This window comes from Phascolarctos cinereus, unplaced genomic scaffold (genome assembly GCF_003287225.1).
Source record: "Phascolarctos cinereus isolate Bilbo 61053 unplaced genomic scaffold, phaCin_HiC Scaffold_4;HRSCAF=312, whole genome shotgun sequence".
Taxonomy (NCBI): Eukaryota; Metazoa; Chordata; class Mammalia; order Diprotodontia; family Phascolarctidae; genus Phascolarctos; species Phascolarctos cinereus.
Window position 1 is genome coordinate 706,364,924 of NW_027555847.1, and position 20,826 is coordinate 706,385,749.

General features: G+C 41.4%; 1 protein-coding gene across 1 annotated transcript in view; it reads right to left on the reverse strand.

Moving 5' to 3' along the window:
* The window catches only part of KSR2 (kinase suppressor of ras 2), a 582,604-nt gene that overhangs the window by 116,367 nt on the left and 445,411 nt on the right, over window positions 1–20,826 (reverse strand). The window contains 2 exon segments of the mRNA XM_021007997.1: window positions 10,780–10,948; window positions 19,849–19,975. Coding sequence (XP_020863656.1) covers window positions 10,780–10,948; window positions 19,849–19,975 — 296 coding nt within the window.

The following is a 20,826-nucleotide window of genomic DNA, read 5'->3' on the forward strand; positions in this document are numbered from 1 at the left end:
AAGACTTTTTAAGAGCATTCTAAGGTACTACTGATGGCCTGAGGAAAGGAGAATACATGATCTGTAACTAAATGTGCTGCTGTATTAATTCCCCAAACCAGAATCTTAAAACATTTGTCTGAACTCCTATTGCCAACTGATCCATTCTGGGTCCCGTCTGTCTACCAGGTACCTCTCATTTATAGTGTTAATAAAGTTTCTGGCATGACTATTGTGGAATTTGAGAATCTTAAGATTGGAAAAGACCTCAGAGGCCTCTATACCAACCTGGATATGAACAAGAATTCCTTCTTCCTGAGAAGTGGTCAACTGACCTATACCTAAAGGCATCCATTGAGTAGGATCTAGTTAACTCATTGGGTATCCTCTTTGGGATAGCACTAATGGTTAGCAGGGGTCTTTTCCCCTCTTACATCAAGCATAAATTTGGTTGTGTAATCCCTGCCCAGTCCCCCGTTGTTATTAGTCCTGCTCTTGAAGACCAGACATGACAGTCCTCCACATACATGAAGACAGCTGTCACTTATTGATTGATAACTTCAGGCCCAGAGCTGTCCTGGTTGACTCATACTCTCCAGCTTGTCAAGATCCCTCCAAAAATTGGCCGTCCAGAAATGAACAGAATCATCCAGCAGTGGTCTGACCAGGGAAGATGAAAGCAAAACTATTACCTCCCTCATCCTGGATACCATGGCTCTTTTAATGTGCTCCACATTTACCTTATGCTTCTCAACAGCCATGTTGCCCTTAGACTTCTACACTGCCACGTTGTTATTGATTCACACTGAAATAACAGGCCACTAAAGACCACTGGATCTTTTTTCAGATGAGCTGCTAGCTAGCTATGCCTCCTACCATGTTTTAAGTGAAGATTAACTGGTTCGTCAGTTGATTTTTTGAATGCAAGTATAAGACTTTTTGTTAGTACCTGGAAAATTTCACTGTATCCCAATTCAGCCCAATGTTTCAGCCTACTAAGGTCTCTCTTATTCCTTTCTCTGTTATATAATGTTAGCTATCCTTCCAGATTTATATCATCTGCATATTTAATAAGCATTCCATCTATGCTTTTTATTCTAACCTTTCCTAAAAAATTTTAAATGGCACAGGACTCTTTAATATTGCACTGGAGATCTCTTTCCAAGTTAACATCAAACCATTAATACACTCTTTGAGTTTATTCATTCAACCAGTCCCAAATATAATAGTCTAGCCCAGAGGTGTTAAATATATGACCTAGAGGCCACATGAGGCCCACAACACTTTTGAGTGCAGCCTGAAGCAGATTAAAATGGAATTGGCCTTAGTTTCATCAGATCATGGATGTAGTATTAGAAGTATCTCAGAGCTCCTAGGAACCTTTTGGTGCCCAGGACTCCTTGGGCAGTCTGCTGAAGTCTATGGGCCCCTTATTAGAATCATATTTTAACTGAGTGAAGGAAATGCTAAATTTCAGTGAGAACACAGGTTCTTAACCTGTATGTGTGTGCCATGAATCCAGAGGTGTGCCGGCTCAAACCAGTTAATTTTCAATGTGCACATTTACAACCCCTGAAATCAGCAAAAAGAAAAGGCCAAAATCAAGGCTTGATATTGATTTATTGATTGCCTAGACTTAAAAAAGTGTTAATAAACTTAAAATATAACATTCCCATATTTTTTTTCTCCCAGAGTGATGATTGTTGAATATTTATCAGGATGCCCCTACATGAACCCACTTGGCGGCCTACAGACCCCTTTTGAGAATAATGCTTTAAAATGAATTATTAACGGTCTTTTGATGTAACACAATTTAAATATGTTAAAATACATAAGATTATAATGGAAGCCAGTTCTATTAAAAGACAGATAAGATATATATTTTAAAGAAGTTCATGGAGCCTAAGGTTAAGGAATCCTGAGTTATAGGTTAATGAAGATGAAGATTTTCTTTCCCCATCCCGGTTCATGAGGCCCATTTTCTCAATCCTCATTCTTCTTGACCTCTTTGCAACCTTTGACACCATCAATCATTCTCTTCTCTCTAGGTTTGTGGCACATCCCTCTCTCCTGGTTCTCCTCTTACCTATCTGTCTGTTCCTTCTCAGTCTCCTTTGCTGGAGCTTCATTCAGATCCTGTCCGATAACCACGAATGTCCCACAGGACTCTGTCCTGGGCCCTCTTCTCTTCTCTCTCTATACCATTTCACTTGGAGAGCTCATCAACTTCCATGGATTCAATGATCATCTCCTTGCTGATAATTCTCAAAATGCCTTTGCTAGCACCAACCTCTGCATCCTCACATCTCCAATTGCTTATTGGACATGTTGACTTTGATATTTTGTACTCGACATATCCAAAGCTAAACTCACTACCCTTCTCCTCAAACCCTTGTCACTTCCAAACTGTCCTGTTACTGTCAAAAGCCCTATCACCCAATCGTCCAGGCTCCCAGTCAAGATGCCAGTCATCCTTGAGTCCCAGGGGTGAGGACCCTGCAGCCTCAAGGCCACACGTGGCCTTCTAGGTCCTTGGGTGCAGCCTACTGACTGAGTCTAAGGTTTACAGAACAAATCCTTTTATGAAGGGGATACTAGAATCAGGGGATCTTAATCTGGCATCCATAATTTTTTTTTTACATTCTGATCACTATATTTCAGCATAACGGATTTTCTTTTTAAGTCTATGTATTTTATTTTGTACATTTAAAAACATTATTCTGAAAAGGGAGCCACAGGATTCACCTATCTGCCAAAGGGGTATATGTCCCCACTTCCCCATATCCAATCTGTTGCCAAGGCCTAATGATCTCAATTTTGTAACATCGGACCTTTCTCTCCACTGATCTTGCCACCAGCTTGGTGCAGACCTTCATCTCCTCATGACTAGACTACTGAAATATCTTGCTTATAGGTCTTCCGGCCCACTCCTGCCAATCCTCCGTTCACCCACCAAAGTAATTTTCCTAAAATAAAACTCCAATCATGTCACAGCCCTTCCTCAAACTCCCCTGGGTCCCTATCACTTCTAGATTCAAATACAAAAGCCTCTGGTCTTTAAAGTCCTTCATGCCCCAGCCCCTCCCCCACCTTTCCAGTCTTCCTATACCTTATGCTTCTTCCCCTACACCCCACTATGTACTCTTCCATCCAGTGACTATTGGTGTCCTTGCCGTTCTTCGAATAAAACATTTGGGCATTTTCAAAGAAAATGTTTTTTTTTTTTTCAGAGAAAAATCCAGAGGCTGTCTCCGATACCTGGAATAGTCTCTCTTCTTATTTCTGTCTCCTGGCTTTCTTGGCTTCCTTCTAGTCCCACATAAAATCCTGCCATCTATAAGAAGCCTTTCTCAATCTTTCTTAATTTTTAGAGCTTTCTCTCTTTTGAATACTTCCTATTTATAGCATATACAGCTTTGTTTTGTACGTAGTTTCTCTCTCCCATTAGATTGTGAGCTCACCAAGGGCAGGGACTGTCTTTTGCCTTTCTTTGTATCTCTAGCACTTAGCTGAGTGCCTGGCACATAATAGATTCTTAATAAATGTTCACTGACCGACTCCCTGGAATATATCTACAAATCCTGGAGGGGTGGGGATAGGGAGGGGGGTCCTGTGGACCTCAGGTTAAGATTACCTGTCTTAAAGGTTTCCTCTTCTTTAAACAGGAGAGGCTGAATCAGATGATCTCTGAGGTCCCAATCTATAAACCTTTGCCCCTTAACCCCAAGATTCTGGCACCTGACACGCTTTGCCAATGTGCTAAGTCAACTCCAGTTTTCAGATATCACTTAAAACCCTTTACTGTTGCTTCTTTAGGTAATCCAAGCTACTCATAGTGCATAGTAATGTTCTAAAGACAGGAAGGGAAAAAGCATAGCTGACATGAAGCTAGGAGTGGGAGTTTTCCTTCCATTGCCCCCTCCCAGTATGAAGAGGGCACAGGGAAAGCACTAACTGGTTGTAGAGCCTTTGAAAGGCAGATAATAGGTACCCAGGGCTTTGAAATTTCTGGTCTGAGTTGGCACTACTAACACCTGGGGGAGGGAGTCTGAGAGTAGACAGATGTAACTCCATATGATGCCCGCAAAATGCCCTTCACTCTCAACATTGGCTCCTCCAAGCTACAGAAGAGAATGAGTTCTGGACAACTGAAAGGGAGAGAAATCACTAAGTCCCAGGGAATGGAAGACACTAGCTGTGAGCTCCTGTTCTCCTCAAACTGATTTGAAGCCTTTCAAAGTAGATGGGACTTCATCTAGGGATTCTTAGCCTTTTTTTGGGAGGGGGGAACGATACATACGCCTTTGGCAGATAGGTAAGGGTTAAGGCCCCCTTCTCAGAATAATGCTTTTAAATGCACAAAATAAAATACATAGGCCTACAAAGAAATTCAATTATGTCGAAATACAGTGATCAGTAATGTAAAAAAAAAAATTGGATGCCAGATTAAGATACCCTGATTCCAGTACAACATATGAGCCTTGAAACCCTTCCAAAGTACCCCTGATGAGTGTGGTATGCACTTGCTTGAAAGCTTCCAGTAAGAGAGAAATCACTACCTGACAAGGAAGCCTAGTTGATTTTTCAAAAGCTCTAATTGTTATGAAATGTTTCCTTACACTGAGCTTTTTTTAAAAAATTAATTTTAAAAAATTTTAAAAATTTTAAAAATTTAATTTTTAATTTATGGAATAAAATATGCATTTTTATAACAGTACAATAAAAATGATTGTACATGAAACTGAGAATCTATTATGTACAGCTTGCTATTCCTTTTAAATATGTAATCAAGTTATCATGTGGCTACATTGAGCTTAAAAGTGCCTCTCCAATGTCCGCCCATTGCTGCCTCGTAAGGCCAAGCAGAATGAGCTCAAATCTTTCTACTGAAGGCCTTTCTGGTACTTAAAGAGAGTTATCATGTGCCCCTAAGTTTCTCTTTCTGTCCCACCATGCTTTACACTGCATCATTAAGAGGTCCTTCACCTGCCTGGCTTATCAATGTAATTCCTAAAACATAGTGCCTTGAACATAATAATGATGATGCTGGTGGTAATAATAATAATAATAATAATAATAATAATAATAATAATAATAATAATAATAATAACAGCATTAATGACTACCACTTATATAGTGCTTCAAGGTTTGCAAAGTTCTTACAAATATTATCTCATTTGATGCTCACAAAAACCTGGGAGGTAGATTTTATTATTATCCCCATTTTACAGATGAGAAAGTTGAGGTTCAGTGACTCACATAGAGTCACACAGCTAGTAATTTTCTGAGGCCATATTTGAAGTCAGGTCTTCCTGATTCCAAATCCATTGCTCTATCTATTGTGCCACCTACATATTCTATAAGTTCTCTAGTTGCGGCAAGGTGCAGAGAGATGACCACCCTCCCTCTATTCAAGACACCATGCCTTTTATAAGCATAAAGCATCTCAGTTTGAGTACTTGGCCATATTCTAAGCTAAGCTGAACAAGAAGCAGAGATATCAGATGCACTGGCCACTTCTTCACTGGCAACGCTGCTCAGTGCTGCCTGAACCAGATTCAGATGTAATTCGGAAATATCTAACAAAATTAAAATTTATATATATATATATATATATATATATATATGTATATATATATATATATAATAGGACACAAATTATGTGTATATGTGGTTTTCTAAGTCAATATGTAGCCTGCAGGGATCTTTATGTCGATTTTGGTGGCCCCTAGTTCTATTTGACTTAATAAACTAGTACAGACAGTGGGAAAAGGACTGGATTTGGAAATGAAGGACCTGGGTTCAAATCTCACTTCTAATACTTGCTATGTTGTATGATGTTGGGCAAATGACTTAACCTCTCTAGGCCTCAGATTCCTCATTTGTAAAATGAGGGGGTTGTGCTGACCTCTAAAGTCACTTCCCATTTTTCATCTATGATTCTTTGATGGCAGAGTAGTTATTTAGGGAAGTGTCCATAATCTCTAGGACATCACAAGGACCCTAAAATCCAAGCCAGTGACTTCCTTCATGGGACAAATGACAACTTTGTGATGTCAGCCCAAAGGCAGCACTGCTCATTCCTGAGAGGCTAGGGGGCACAGATCCCACTGCAGTAAGAGATACCAGTCGAGTATCTAGACACTACATCTGCCTATCTCTTATAGATTTCAACTTAGGAGACTAGGATTAGAGGACTGGATTTGTCCAGAGGACAACCTTGCGATTAAGTTAACTGCAAGAGATCTTTTAAGACTACATACATAAAGAGAGCCCTAACCTTAAACTTCCTATTTTTTAAGCCAAAAAAATCAGTCTTCTATCTCCAGATCTTTAAGGTTTGTGGAAGGAGAGGGCATGAAGACAGGCTTGTGAAAGCTACCACTGGACCACCCTTTAAGAGGAGAAACAGTCTAAGTGAAAATAAAGGAAGCTCCAAGGCATTGGCCTTGATTTGTTAAGGCTGAGAACCCCTGAGGAAGGCAGACAGATGTGTAGGCAAGACACTGCATTAGTACAGCTGCCATCAATCACTAATTATCACCTTCCTCACCTCCCTCCTCCCAATGTTAAGCCATGTTCTGAGACTGCTGATAGGTGACAAGTTAAGAATGAGGTCTGGGTTCCCCTTCTTTCTTTGTAGAAGCAGGGAACTATGGACTTGGAATATCACATATACTGTCAAACACAGTTGATGTGAAGGTTGGTTATGCTAAATTGCTCTCCCCCCTCCTTTTTTTTCATTCTTTGTTATAATGGATGGCTCACTGGGTAGGAAGCAGGAAGGGCTATATCCTAAAATGGAGAGGATGTAAAAACCAAAGGGTTTTTTTGTAATATGAAAAATAACAATTTATTTCCAGTGTCCCCCTCTAATATCTTTCCTGTCTATACACTTACGTTTCATTGCTATCATTGAATTTCTTTTTTATTTATTTTATTCCAAATGTAAGAATAAAATGAGCATTTCCATAACATAGAATAGAAAAAAAGGTGATTACATATGAAACTTCAAATCTGTTATGTACAACTTGCTGATCCTTTTAAATGTACAATGAAGTTATTGTGTAACTAATTTTTTTCCCTTTTTTTCTTTCCTCCCCCTCCAAAAAACCTCAAAGATATTGATACAAATAATATTTAAAATAATTAAAGGGACCCACAAAGTTCCATATGGACAGATCCTCTCCAATTTGTCAATGTACTTCTAAAACTATGAAACCCCTGAACTGGGGTCCCAGCACCCCCGCTGCTGAACATGAGGTTTCAACCAAAGAACTTAAAAGAAAGGCTTCCTGCTATACCTCAGGAGGAGGGTGACAAGCGGTGCCACTGGAAAGTGGACGCAAGCTTAGCTGATGTTGTCATGGCATATTGGGGGGGGGGTGCGCATGTGTGAGCGGTATTTTTCCCCCACTCAGGAGAAGCTGGAATGGGCTACCTTGGAGACAAAAGAAGGAGGATTTGATCTGTGTAAATGCCAGGCAATTTGTCTAATTAACTCAGTGGAAGAAACTGAGATGATTCAGTCTAGTGAGTCACATGATGGGCACCAGCAGGATGTTGAGACGCTTAGCTAAGAGGTAGCAAGCCTGCTTTGGGATTTATATATATTAAGATGAATTCTCAATTTCAAAAGCTGTTACAATGTGTATTCTGTAGATGTGTATGTATGTGTGTGTTGAAATATACAAAACGTCCCTCAAGTCTTAGTGGATTTTATGCTATTAAAGCTTTAAGATGCACAAAGGCTTTTGGGACACCCTGTATCTGGATAGATGGCAAGACACTAGACCTATGATTTCCTGAGCATAAGGAGCTCCCAGAAGAGGAACCTCCCTTTGTCAATGTAGAGTGGCATTTTCTCTGCAATTTGGAGTCTTAGAAAGTCTCAGAGAGGAGGCATAAAAAGTGGAGTGGTTTTTCGAGGTCTCATAGCCCTTATGTTTCAGATGTAGGGCTTAAAACCAGCTCTTCCTGATTCCAAGGCCAGTACTCCATCCTGACTGTCATACCGCCTCTTCCCCAAAGGTGTGTGTATACATATATAATTGATCCAGCCCTGTAACTTCATTCAGGTTGAGAACTCTTTCCCCCATGCAGATCGTCAATCTCTCTGAAATTTGTGGGTTAGAGAATTGCCTAGGGTATTGAGAAGTTAAGTAATTTGTCTGTGCCACAAAGATAGTATGTGTCAGAAGGAGAGTTTGAACATATGGCTTCTGGGTAGAATGCAAGTTTTTTGAAGACAGTGGTTGTTTTGTTTTTGTCCTTGTGTCCCCTGTACCTTGCCCTCTTGTCTGGTACATAGTAGGTGCTTAAATGCTTGCTGGATTGAATTAAGCCTGTGTTTCCAAGGCTAGCCCTTTATCAACTATACTAACCACCTTTTGTGTTTGCTTGGATGTAAATGGGCATCTATATATAAATGTATATAAATACATATCCTAACATAAAACCAGTGTGGTCAGTGGTGACATTATTAATCCCTCAATGGTAGGTCATGTACTTGAAGCTGGTTTCCAGTCAGTAGTGGTGATCCATTGCTCTGAGTCATTCACATTCTCAGTTTTACCCCCTTCTTATCAGTCAGCTACACATGCAAGTCAGCTGGCTCAAGATACACATAGAATCTGTGGTCACGGAATGGAACTTTCTCTCTAATTGAAACCAACCAGCGCAAACAATAATATGAGCCTTAGTCTCCTTATCATCTTGATCAACCTGGTAACTTACCTGTGTAAATATAAAATATGTGTGCTCTACCCCAGGCTGCTGGGATGATTTGGAGGCAAGCCAAGATGCCCACTGGTTCCACAGAAGGGAGGACTGAGACAGCACATAGGAGCCTTGGCTTGGCAAAGAGTGGCAAAACCGTTCAACCAGGTGTGGCTCCCAGGAGAAACTCAACAATACTTTTGTCTAAAAGCTCAATCCTAGCAATTCAGAGGTTGCGGGGGGGGGGTTATGGGGAGACTGACTGCTAAGTGCCTTGGGAAAGAAGGTGAAAAAAAAGAATCTTTGCTGAGATAAAATGACAGAGGCCAGCAAGAGGACTAAAAAGACAAAGGTGTAACTTCCTGTCTCTACCATTGATCTAATATTTTTGAATCCCAGTTTGGAGTGCATAGAGGCAGTACTGTGACCAGGTTGGGAATCTTTAGATTCTGTTGCAAGACCCAACAGAGGGTTTAGGCATTCACTCATAAGACCCTGAGTGCAGAATCTCATTTCTAAAGCACCAGTCCCTATCCAGGCTTGGCATCATCATCACCATCATTATCATCATCATCATCTTCTTCCCCTATCTTTCTCTCCCTCCCTCTTCCACCCTACTTATATTTCACTTTAAAGTTTACAAAGTGCTTGGCATACATGATCTCAGCTGATCCTCCCCAGAGGCCCAGGGAGGTAGACATTCAAATATGGCCAATGGATCTGCAATCTCATCACTGTGGCTATCCCCTCCAAGGATCACTGCCTGTCTATTCAAGATGAGAGAGGGTTTCTCATTAGTAATGGTTAAGTATTTGGGATTCTTCAAGGGCATAGGCTGGATCTCGGATGCCCACTGCTTACATACAGTAGGTATTCATGTGTTAACTTTCTTTCAAGGCAAAGTGCAGCTCCCACCTTCTAAACAGAGCCTTTCTTATTCTCTAAGGTAGTTGGTATTATCTGTCTTGGAGGTAACTTCATACTGACTTATCTGTCTTCATATGATCTACGTCTGTCTACAAATTTGCTGAAGGGTCTACCCATCGTACTAGAGGCTTTCCTTGATTTCTCTTGACACTGAAAAGAAATGGATGAAGCACACAGACTGTCTGTCCACAGGATCTTAGATCCTGAACTCAGACGCCATCTAGCCCAACTCCTTCATTTTACAGATAAAGAAACTGAGGCTTAGGGAAGTTAGAAGACTAAGGATCATTGATCCTTGGGCAAGACCTTGGAAACCATCAAGTCTGACTTTCATTTTACAGATGAGGAAATTGAGTCCCAGGGAGTTTCGGTGACTTATGATCCTAGATTAATAGCTCCAAGGGATCTCAGAGACAATCTACTCCAATTCTCTTGTTTTATATATAAGAAAACTGAGGTCCACAGAGTTTAAAGGACTGATAAACAAAAATGTAAAACTGGAAGGGACCTCAGAAGCCATCTACTCCAATCTCTTCATTTTACAGGTAAGGAAAATGATGCCTGGAAATGTAAAGTGACTTGTCCAAGATTGCACAGATGTTAAATCTCAATGGTAGGATTTGAATCCAGGTCCTCTGACTAGAACCAGAGCTCTTTCTCCTGCACCACATTTCTTGCCATTGGCAGGTGAGGAAGGTACTACAGGTATGATTACTCTGATTTTAGAGATGATGATGCTTATCAAGGTTTGTCACACAATTGGAATTTAATACCGGAAGGAACTTCCAAGGCCTTCTAGAACTCTGTCATTGAAAAGATGGGGAAACTGAAGTGACTTGATCATGGTCACATAGCTAGCGAGTGTCAGAGTTAGGATTTGAACTCATATCTCTCCTGACTCTCCTGACATTGAACACTGCACAACATCCCACTATTTCAGTAAGTCGACTTATGGAGCCCATCAGCTCTAGACTTCCCTGTGCAACCCCCAGCTGATCCCTGGGAAAGGGCACTTGGCATGGACACATCTCTTCTAGGTCATGGTTTCTGATCTCTTGTCCCTTGGACTCTCCCAAATCCCCTCTAGCACAAACACCATGATTCCCCAGCTACGCCTTCACCCATATGTGGCAAGTCTGCCCAACAAAGGATTACCTGGCAGGTTGAAATTCTTCTGCTGTCTGGTGCACTGTGGGGAGGGGTGGAGTGGGGAAGGAGGGGTGGCACTGGGTGGGAGCGGCGGCGCTGGTGAGGAAGGCGTGGAGGATGTTGTGGAGGAGGGGTTGCTGCTGGAGTCAGGCTGGTAAGGTACCGGAATATGGTCCTGTAGAAAGAAAAAAAAAGGGAGAAGGGGAGAGGGATAGATCGAAAGGAAAAAAACAAGCCGGTGAGAGCTCAGTGGCAACACTAGTGCATCCTGCCCTCTTTCCTGTGCCGTCGTAGCATCAACAGCCCTGAGAGCTTTCACTCAACTCACTTAACATTTCATATGAAGAATCCAACTGCCCCTCATTGTATAGCTATGGGAACTGAGGTCCAATGATTACTCAGGGTCACAGTTAGAAAACATTTGAGGCAGGATAACAACAGCAACAAAAAATAATGATAATAATAATTATACTTTATATAGCACTTTAAGTTTTGAAAAGCACTTTACAAATTTTATGGCATGGCTAATACAGAAATGTTTTGCCTGACTTCATATATGCAATGAGTATTGTGTTTCTTAATTTCTTTGATGGGTGGGGGAAGGGTGGAAGGAAGAAGAGAATTCAGAATTGAAAATAAAATAAAATTTAAAAAAAAAACAAATATCGTACATGTATAGCCTATATTAGATTGCATGCCATCTTGGGAAGGGGGGAGCAGAGGGAGGGGGAGAAAATTTAGAACTCAAAATCTTATTGAAGTGAATGTTGAAAACTAAAAACAAATAAATGAAAAAAATTTAAAAAACAAACAAAAAAACTATGTTATTTTATCCTCACAACAACCCTAGGAGGTAAGTACTATTATTGTAATACCCATTTCATAGATAAGGCTGTGTGATTTTTTAAATTATTATCAATTCAAGAGAAGCAGGTATAGACTTCTAAGATGGAACATGCTGTTAGTGAATGAACTGAATCCAAAAGGGTAATACTGCAGTCAAATTTGAACTCAGATCTTCCTGACTCCAAACTCAGGGTCCTAACCGCTACACTGTACTGTCACTATTCCATCAATAGCTTTTCCCACACTCCTTCCAGTTTCTTCCCAGACCTGTCTGGTAGAAGGAAGGAAAAACAGTTTCCATCAAGTAAATCCCTGCTTAACTTTCTGACCCCAGAGAAAAGGTGACAATCTAGGAAATGGCAATCACTGGATGGCAATTTGGTGAAGTGGAAAGGACATTCATTGGCTTAAAAGGTGATCTCTAACACTCTGGTGAAGCAGTGAGAGCATTCATTGACTTAGAAGGCAATCTCTGATACTTAGGAAAACTTTAGGCAATTTACTTAATTCCCTGGCCTCAGTTTACCCAACAATGAAATGGTAGTGGAGGGGGTAAACTCTTTGTGGGTAGGGAAGGTTTGATTTTGTCCTTGTAGCTCCATTCCCTACCATAGAGCCTTATACATAGCAGGTACTTAATAACTGCTTGCTGGGATGTTTGCCTGTTCTAACATTGTAGTGTGTGAAATATTTGGATTCCCTCAAGATTAACCATGACTCGCAAATGGTTGACATGGTTGAGATGAACCTGAGTCTCTGTGTGAGGTAGGGGAGAGCAAATGAAATCAAAATAAATCTAATATTTTAGAAAAAGGCAGGCTCTGTTTCATCTCAAGCCACTTGTCAGGTGAAGGAGGCCTCCCTGAAGGCACTTCTGATCCCATTCGACCAGAAGGACATCAGGTAGCTTGGGTTCTCAGGCTGTCCAAAGTTGCCAGATGGATATTTCCATGGTAATGCACATGTAAGTCTAAGATGTTGGATGTCAATGACATGTAGAGATGGAAATGGATGCAGTTAGTTTGTGATATAGAGGTCTGTGGGGCATGTGAAATTCATTTTTATAATTTAATGACTGACTCAAGGACTTTACACACTAAAGGCTGTTTAGAAGATCATGCAATCATAGGATCTCAGAGCCAAAAGGCTCCTTTGGGGTCATTTGGTCCAATTGTACCTGAAGAAGAATCCCTTCTGCAATGTGCCATGTGAGGAAGGAACTGGGCTATAGCCTAGGGAAGAAAAGACCTAGAGACACATGAGAATTGTCTTCCAGTATTGGAAAGACTGCCATGGAAGAGAGGGACAAGATTTGTTCCACTTGGCCCCAGAGGCCAGAACGAAGACTGGAGGGTGCATGTAGCAGAGGCAGATTTTAGCTCCATCCAAGGGAAATCATCTTAACAATGACAATGGGAGCTATCCAAAACTAGAGTGGGGTTTTCTCAGAATAATCAGGATCATAACCACAGTAATGGTTGCTAGCATTTGTATAATGCTTGAGGTTTGCAAAGCGCTTTACAAATATTACCTCCTTTTATCCTCACAACACTAGGAGGTTGATGCTATTATGATACCCATTTTACAGGCGAGGAAACTGAGGCAGACGTAAGTTAAGTGATGCCCAGGGTCATCCAGCTAGTAGGTTTCTGAGGCCAGATTTGAACTCAGGTCTTTCTGTCTCCAAGTCTAACTTCCTATTCCCTATGCCACCAGCTGCCTCAGATAGGGAGTCCTACCCCATTTAAATCTTTAAGTAAAAGCTGAATGAGTGCATGTTAGATTCATTGTAGAGGGTAGTATTTTTCAGGTATGGGTGGGTGGATCCTTTAATAAAAAAGGAATTTGTTCTGTGAAGTTTGAATTCATCAAAAGGGCACACTTGAGGACATAGAAAGCCACATGGGGCCTAGAGGCCGCAGGTTCCCCACCCCTGGTGTAGACCTCTGAGGTCATTGCAAATCTGAGAATCTGTGATCTCTCTCCCCTCCCCCCAGCCCAGAAAAGTCATTCAACCTGTGTACATGGAGAGGTAGTGAAAGTTCAAGTCCTGTCTCAGAATTAATGAGACTAGCTATGTGACCTTGGACAGATCACTTCATTCTCTGAGCCTCAGTTTCCTCATCTGTAAAATGAAGGGCTTCAACTTAATGGCTGCTAAGGTCCATTCCAGCTCAGATTCAATGATCCTAAGCTCCTACGCCTTAGTGAAGAGGGTAGGGTGGTAACTCACTGCTTCCAATAAAGCTTATTCCACTTTTGGATACTTTCCATTCTTAGAAAGTTCTTACCAGGGAGACAAGGCCTGCCTCTCTGTGATATGGTAGCACATAGAATAGAGCATTGGACTGGAGTCAGGGAGACCTGAGTTCAAATTCAGCCTCAGATACTCATTGCTGCATAACTCTCAGCTGTGACCAGTGGGCAACGTAAGACCATAGATTACTGGAAGGGACTTTAGAGAGCACTGAGTCCAAGCCTCTCATTTTATAGATGAGGAAACTGAATCACAGAGAGGGTAAGTCACTTCCCCAGAGTTACTCAGCTAGCATCTGAGGCAGAATTTGGATTAAGGTCATTGTGACTGCAAGTCCACCACTCTCTCCGCTGCGCCACCTAGCTGCCCTGTGTTAATGGCACAATTTGAGAACATGGGATGGGGAAAATCTAATTGGCTCAGATGGAGAACAGGAATCCTGCATGACAGTGGAAAAAGCCATGGAATCAGAGTAAGAGGCTCTGGGCTTAGGTCTTTTTTCTACAATCTGCTACCTATGTATGACGTTGGACAAATCACCTCAATTCAGCTCATCTATACACCTCTCTGTGTCAATGTGTTGTCTCCTACTAAAAAAAGCATAAGTTCCCTGAGGGCAGGGCCTATTTCACTTTTATCTCTGTATTCTCAGTTCCTCACACATGGTGGGAGTTCAATAAATGTTTGTTGATTAATTGAATTCAACACACATCTATTAAATAGCTACTATTTGCTGTATTATATACAGGGAATATAAAGATACAAGAGAGACAGTCCTGTCGAGGTGATCTTTCTCAGCCTCAGTTTCCCCATCTTTAATCTGTTTATAGAAATACCTATCCTTCCAGTCTCCTGGGGTTATTGTCAGCATTGGATGAGATAATAGTTTAGAGCAAAAATGAACCTTGGAAGTTATCTGGTCCAACTCCCTGACTTTGCAGATGAGGAAATTGAGGTTAAGATAGGGGAAATAATTTCCCCAAAGTCACATGAAAAGTAAGGGTCAAACCTTTCTAACTCTAAATCTGTTGCTCTTTCCATTGTACCATAATGCCTTGATGAGAGAAGTCATGTAATTACCTGCCCAAGGAATAGAACTCGTTTGGTCCAAGATATTGAGCACAACGAAATTAGTCAAAGGAACTGGGGATATTTAGCCTAGAGAAGAAAATATATTGGAGGGGGGGAAGGGAGGAGGGTACATAATATTTTTTTTCCGATACAACTAATTAGTGGTAGTGCTGTGACTTGAACCCAGCTCTTTTGACACCTGAGCCAGCACTCCCCCCTGCCCCCACACCCCAACATATCAATCTGGAAGTGAAAATTTAGGTCCAAGGCTGCATAGTCATGTAGTGATCTGACCTCAATGCCTGACATGGAACTTGGAATTCTCTATCATCCAGCTAACCATTTGGCAATTCAAGCTGAGGCAAATACAAGGCAAGGAAAGGCAACAACCATTGAAAAAGCACTTACCAAGGGCTAGGCACTTGGCTAAACACAAGGGATACAAAAAAAGGCAAAAACAACCCCTGCCCTCTAGGAGCTCACAGTTTAATCGAGGTGGAAAAACAAAACCAGTAAGTATAAACAAGACAGACAGGATAAACTGCAGGTATTCTCAGAGGGAAGGCACAATGATGGTGCATCCAAGTGGTCACTATTCCACCTATTAGCCCCAGATCTTCATTTCAGGGCAGATGTTGTTGTTAGTGCATGGATCCACCAAAGTATGAAATATACAATGTTCTCCTTAAGTATCCAGCATAGAGTCAAAGATGAGGAAGATGAACCAGCAGGGGGCTGATCTTTTAGTGAGTGTAGATACACACCCTCCCTCCCTCCCTGACACAGACGGATGAAGGTGGGTGGGGGGAGACAAAACAGCAATTTTATAAGGTATTCTAACCAAATTGGCTCTGGAGTCGTAGATGCTACATCAGATTCTGACAGAGAATTTGAGCTAAGAAACTGGGCAAGAAAGGGTGGCAGGGGGTGGGGGGTTGAGGAGGTAGAGAAGAAAAGCAACCCTTTGGACAGATCTCATCCACCTTACATCAAGGCTGTAATTTAAATAGAGGGTAATTTATTTCTCTTATCAAATTCTATTCTTTGCAGACAAGCAGAACAATGTCATGGTTATTTCACCCTCTGCCCCTGTTAACATCCACCTGGCATCAAAATACTGATCACTCCTGCCTGCAAAGTCAGAGAAAGAAAGGTCCCTTGACCTTGGGGCTATCAAGGTCAACTTGCCTTTGATCAAGCGCTGGACTTGAAGCCAGGAAGACCCGGGTTCAAATCTTTACTCTGACATTTACTAGCTGTGTGACCAATGGGAGATGCACTTTAAGTCTTAAGGTCTCCATTTCCCTCACTGATAAAATAAGAGTAACAATACCTCATGGGGCTATTGGGAGACTCAAATGAGATAATGGATTTTAATAGACTTTGAAAACATTCCAACCAAGTGTAATGGTCATTTGGTGTTATAATTATGATGATGATGATTATTCATCTCATTCTTCTCATCTATTTAGATGGAGTTTGGATAGAAACGGTCCTGACGAGTCAATGGGTATTAAAATGTGCACTCATCTTCTGTATCTCATCCTCCTTTGCAGCAAGAGAAGAGCAAATGTCAAACCTACATGTAAATCTCAGGGTTGTGCAGAGACAGAAACCCCACCCTGGCAACTAAGAGAGCCAGAGGGGCAGGGGGTAAAAGGCTGCCAAAGCCTGAATTAGGAACTTGGTTTCTAATTTTCTTCTAAGTTCTTTTCTAATTTCTTCAGTTTTGTGGGAAAACAGAAAAAAAGTTGACCACCCTCTATATGCCCTGACAAAACTAAGAACCCTGCTGCTTAAGAAAATTAGAAATCTGAATGAGGAGGTAGGGGCATCTTCAAAGAACTGATGTTCTTTGGGAAAATGTGCTTTGGCAAATATTGCCTTTCTCTAAACAGCAAAAATTAAAAGCCAAAAAGCAAAACCCTAAATAATAGTAACTTCTATTTTGATACTGTTTCAACAGACAGTTCCAATATAGTTATTCGCATATTAAAGGTAAGAACACTGAGGCTGTAAAAGTTAATTGTCCCATGTCCCACTTATAATAAGTATTAGAGGCAGGATTAGAAACTGAGCCTCCTAGTCTAACAAGCTATCACTATGTAGCTATCACTACGGAAGTATAAAAGGGTGCCTGAAAAGCCCCACCAGGTAGCTCCACACCAGTAGGAACAGTATAACACAGAATAGTCAAGGTGTGGGGGAAGAGAAGAGCCAATCATGCTGCCTTCTCTCCTGAGCAAAAGGCAGGAAGACAATGTGTAGAGCAACAATAAAAGAGCAAGGCATGCAGGCTCCTAAGTTCCGACCCTGCAAAATCAATGCCAAAGAATCAGTCACTGCCAACAGAGATCTATCATCATCACCTCCCACCACCATCAGCACCATCTTCATATCATATCATCACTACCACTATCACCCTTTTTCTTTATATCTGTCATCACCGTCATTTCCTTCATCGTCATCACCACCATCACTTTCATCATCACCATTATTATCACCACCATCATCACCACCACCACCATCATGTTTCTCACTGCCATCATCATCATCTCCCACCACCATCTTCATATCATATCATCGTCACCATCGTCATCACCCCCACCATCACCTTCATAGCTAGCATCATCATCATCATTACCATCATAACCATCACCACCATTATCTCCATCATCAACTCCACTATCATCATTATAGGACCATAGATTTAGAGCTGGAAGGACCCTTGGAGATCACTAAGTCCAAGCCCTTCACTTTATAGATGAAGAGCCTGAGACTCAGAGAGGTCACAGAGTTACATAGCTTATGTCTGAGGCAGGATTCAAACTCAGGTCTCCCTAACTCCAAGGCTTGAGGAACCAGAAGACTCTATCCCCTGTGTCAGACACGTTGATGTATTCACAAAAAAAAAAATAACTTAAAGAGGAGAGAGTATCCAGGAGAATGCTGCCTAAATAGCTCTCGTCCAGCTCTAAAGTTATATTGCCAATGTCCAACATCTTTGAGAAAACCATAAGGTCTTAAGATCATCCCCTTACATATCTCTAGTATTATAGATAGGTGAGTCTACTCTGTGTACACTCTTGAAAAATAAAGAATAATTAATCTGCTTTTTAAAAAAATGCCAGTCATTCTCAATCCCTAAGGATTTGCAGTGGAAGTCCGGTCCCAGTTCCCAGTCTCATAGGAGGGGGCATTATATTCAAACAAATGAAATTATCTCTCTTTGGCACTGGAGTTGGTGTCAGAAAAAAAATGATTAAAATCTTGCCAAGGACATATACAAGCTGTGTAACCCTTGGCAAGTCATTTAACATCTGATTCTTTTTTTTTCTCATTTGCAAAATGAGAGGTTGACTCAAAGGGTCTAAGATCTCCTTTAGTTCTAAATCAAATGAGCTCAAATGAGATAACATATGGAAAGTGCTTTGTAAACCATAGAGTTTACGTTAGCTACTGTTATGATGCTATAAATTACATAACAAATTGCCCTGGGCGAGTAACTATTTACAAGGCTGTATTGTCAAATCTTTTTGAAGTAGCCAAGGTTCAAACTCCCATCTGGATTACAGAGAAATGGAACTGGAGGTAGTCAAATTAAGTGAAGAAGAGTCTGCATACCGAATCTTTGCATCTCTCTGGGGGAGGAGTCAGTATCATAATAGTAGGAAGCATAAGAGATAGAATGTTGGTGGGGGTGGGGAGGACAGATCATGCGCTCAATTTTAAACACCTATCTGTCCAGGTTAGTCTTCCAGAGAAGGAGAGAGAGGTATAATAGAAAATAAACTAGATTTGGAGGCAGAAGACTTGAGTTCAAATCCTAGCTCTGCTACTGACCATTTGTGTGACCTTGAATAAGTCACTTCCCTTCTTTGGGCCTCGGATGGACTTCTATAGTATGGTGCACTGGGAATGACACTGGTTTTGTAGCTGGATGACTTGAGTTCAAATCCTGCCTCTCCTTCTTGCTACCTGTCAGGTAAGTCACTGCCTTGCTCTGGGGGAGAGGAGCTTCCTCTTCTGTGTACTGATGAGATAGGACTAGATCAGGGATTACGTATGGTAGAAATCCCTGTGGCCACCCTGGGGAAACCTATGGACCCCTTCTCAGAATAATGTTTTTAAATGGATAAAATAAAACACAAAGGACATACATTATATTGAAATAGCGTGTGTGTGTGTGTGTGTGTGTGTGTGTGTGTGTGTGTAAAATAGTGAACATTTATATAGTATCTACTATGTGCCATGCACTGTGCTAAGTGCTTTGCAAGTATTATCTCATTTGATCCTCCCAACAACTTAGGGAGATAGAGACTATTATTATGCCCATTTTACACGTGAAGAAACTGAAGCCAACAGAGGTTAGTGACTTGCCCAGGGACACACAGCTAGTAAATGTCTTAGGCTGGATTTGAACTCAGATCTTCCTGACTTGGGTCCCAGTGTTCTAACCAATGTACCACCTAACTGCTCTGTGTGTGTGTGTGTGTGTGTGTGTGTGTGTGTGTGTGTGTGTGTGTGTACACACATATATGGTGGGACTAGATCAGGGGTTCTTAATATAAAAATACATATAATACATATACACACAATATACACACACATAAACATATACATTATATACACACAGATACACAGATACATATACATGCATAGATACATGTTTTCTTAAACAAGTTAATGGGCATAGGTTAAGAATGATTACTGTACTCTCTCTGGTCCTTGACAGCTCTAAATTCAATGATCTTTTGACCTGTGTCTCCGTCCCTCCCCCACCCCAGCTCTCACCCTCCCCCACTCCCCTGGGTTTGCTCACAGCCCCCACAGAGCAGGGGTGGGGCTAGCCTCAACATGACCACCAATGGTGGGGTGCCACCCCCTTGTAGCAGCCTCACCTTGTTGATTTTGTTGGTTTTAGGGAGAGTCTGACTGATGTGCAGGTCAGAATACCGGGGAGGCTTCCGCAGCGGGTTGTTGATGTCACAGGGCACGGACTCTGTCCGGACTAACCTTGCTGGATCCGTAGGGGTAAAAAGCAATGATTTGAGAGTTTTAGTATGGCTTCTCAGTGCCTTGCAAAACCAACCAACCAAAAAGACAACTTGGGTCCTTTTTCCAGATGCTAGCATGCCCTTTCCCCTGCCTTCCACCGAAGCATGTCACTGGGGACACCACCTCCAGGAAGCCTTTCCTGCTCCCACCCACCTGATCTTAACTGGAAACTATTTTGTATGTACATTATGTATATTTTAACTTAGTTACATGTCATTTTGAACTTATTTATCTATGTACATGTTCTTTACCCAAATAGAATATAAACTCCTGGAAAGCAGGGATTATTTCATTTTCATGTGTATCCCCGGTGCCTAATATAATGCCTAGCACATTGTAGTAGGTGCTTAATGAATCCTTGTTTAACTGATTAATCTACAGCACCAGGGCCTTAAAACGGCTATCTCTCTATGAGGCTAACTTCCTTCATGACCTTGAACAAGTTATTTAACTTCATTGGGCCTCGGTTTCCTCATTTGAAAAATAAGTAGAATGGACTACATGTATGGCCCCTAAGATTCCTTTAACCTTTCCATTTCTGATCCTATATAGGTCATCTTTGGCTTCTCAGAGGACAGGGCCTAGATGGATCCTCTACTGTTTTTTTTTTAATCCTTCGTAGAGCTGGGTCCACCATAGACCTTTTACAAATGTAAATGGAACTGAATTTCAATCTCCTTGAAATTACTTTGCAGTTACTTTGAACTGGTTTATCTAAGCTTTCTCCTATTTCCTTCTGCTTTGGAAACTTTGGACTATGTTACCAGCCCAAGATATGGATCCAGGGGGAAAAAGTGCAAATGAAGCTCAAAATCCCTCTG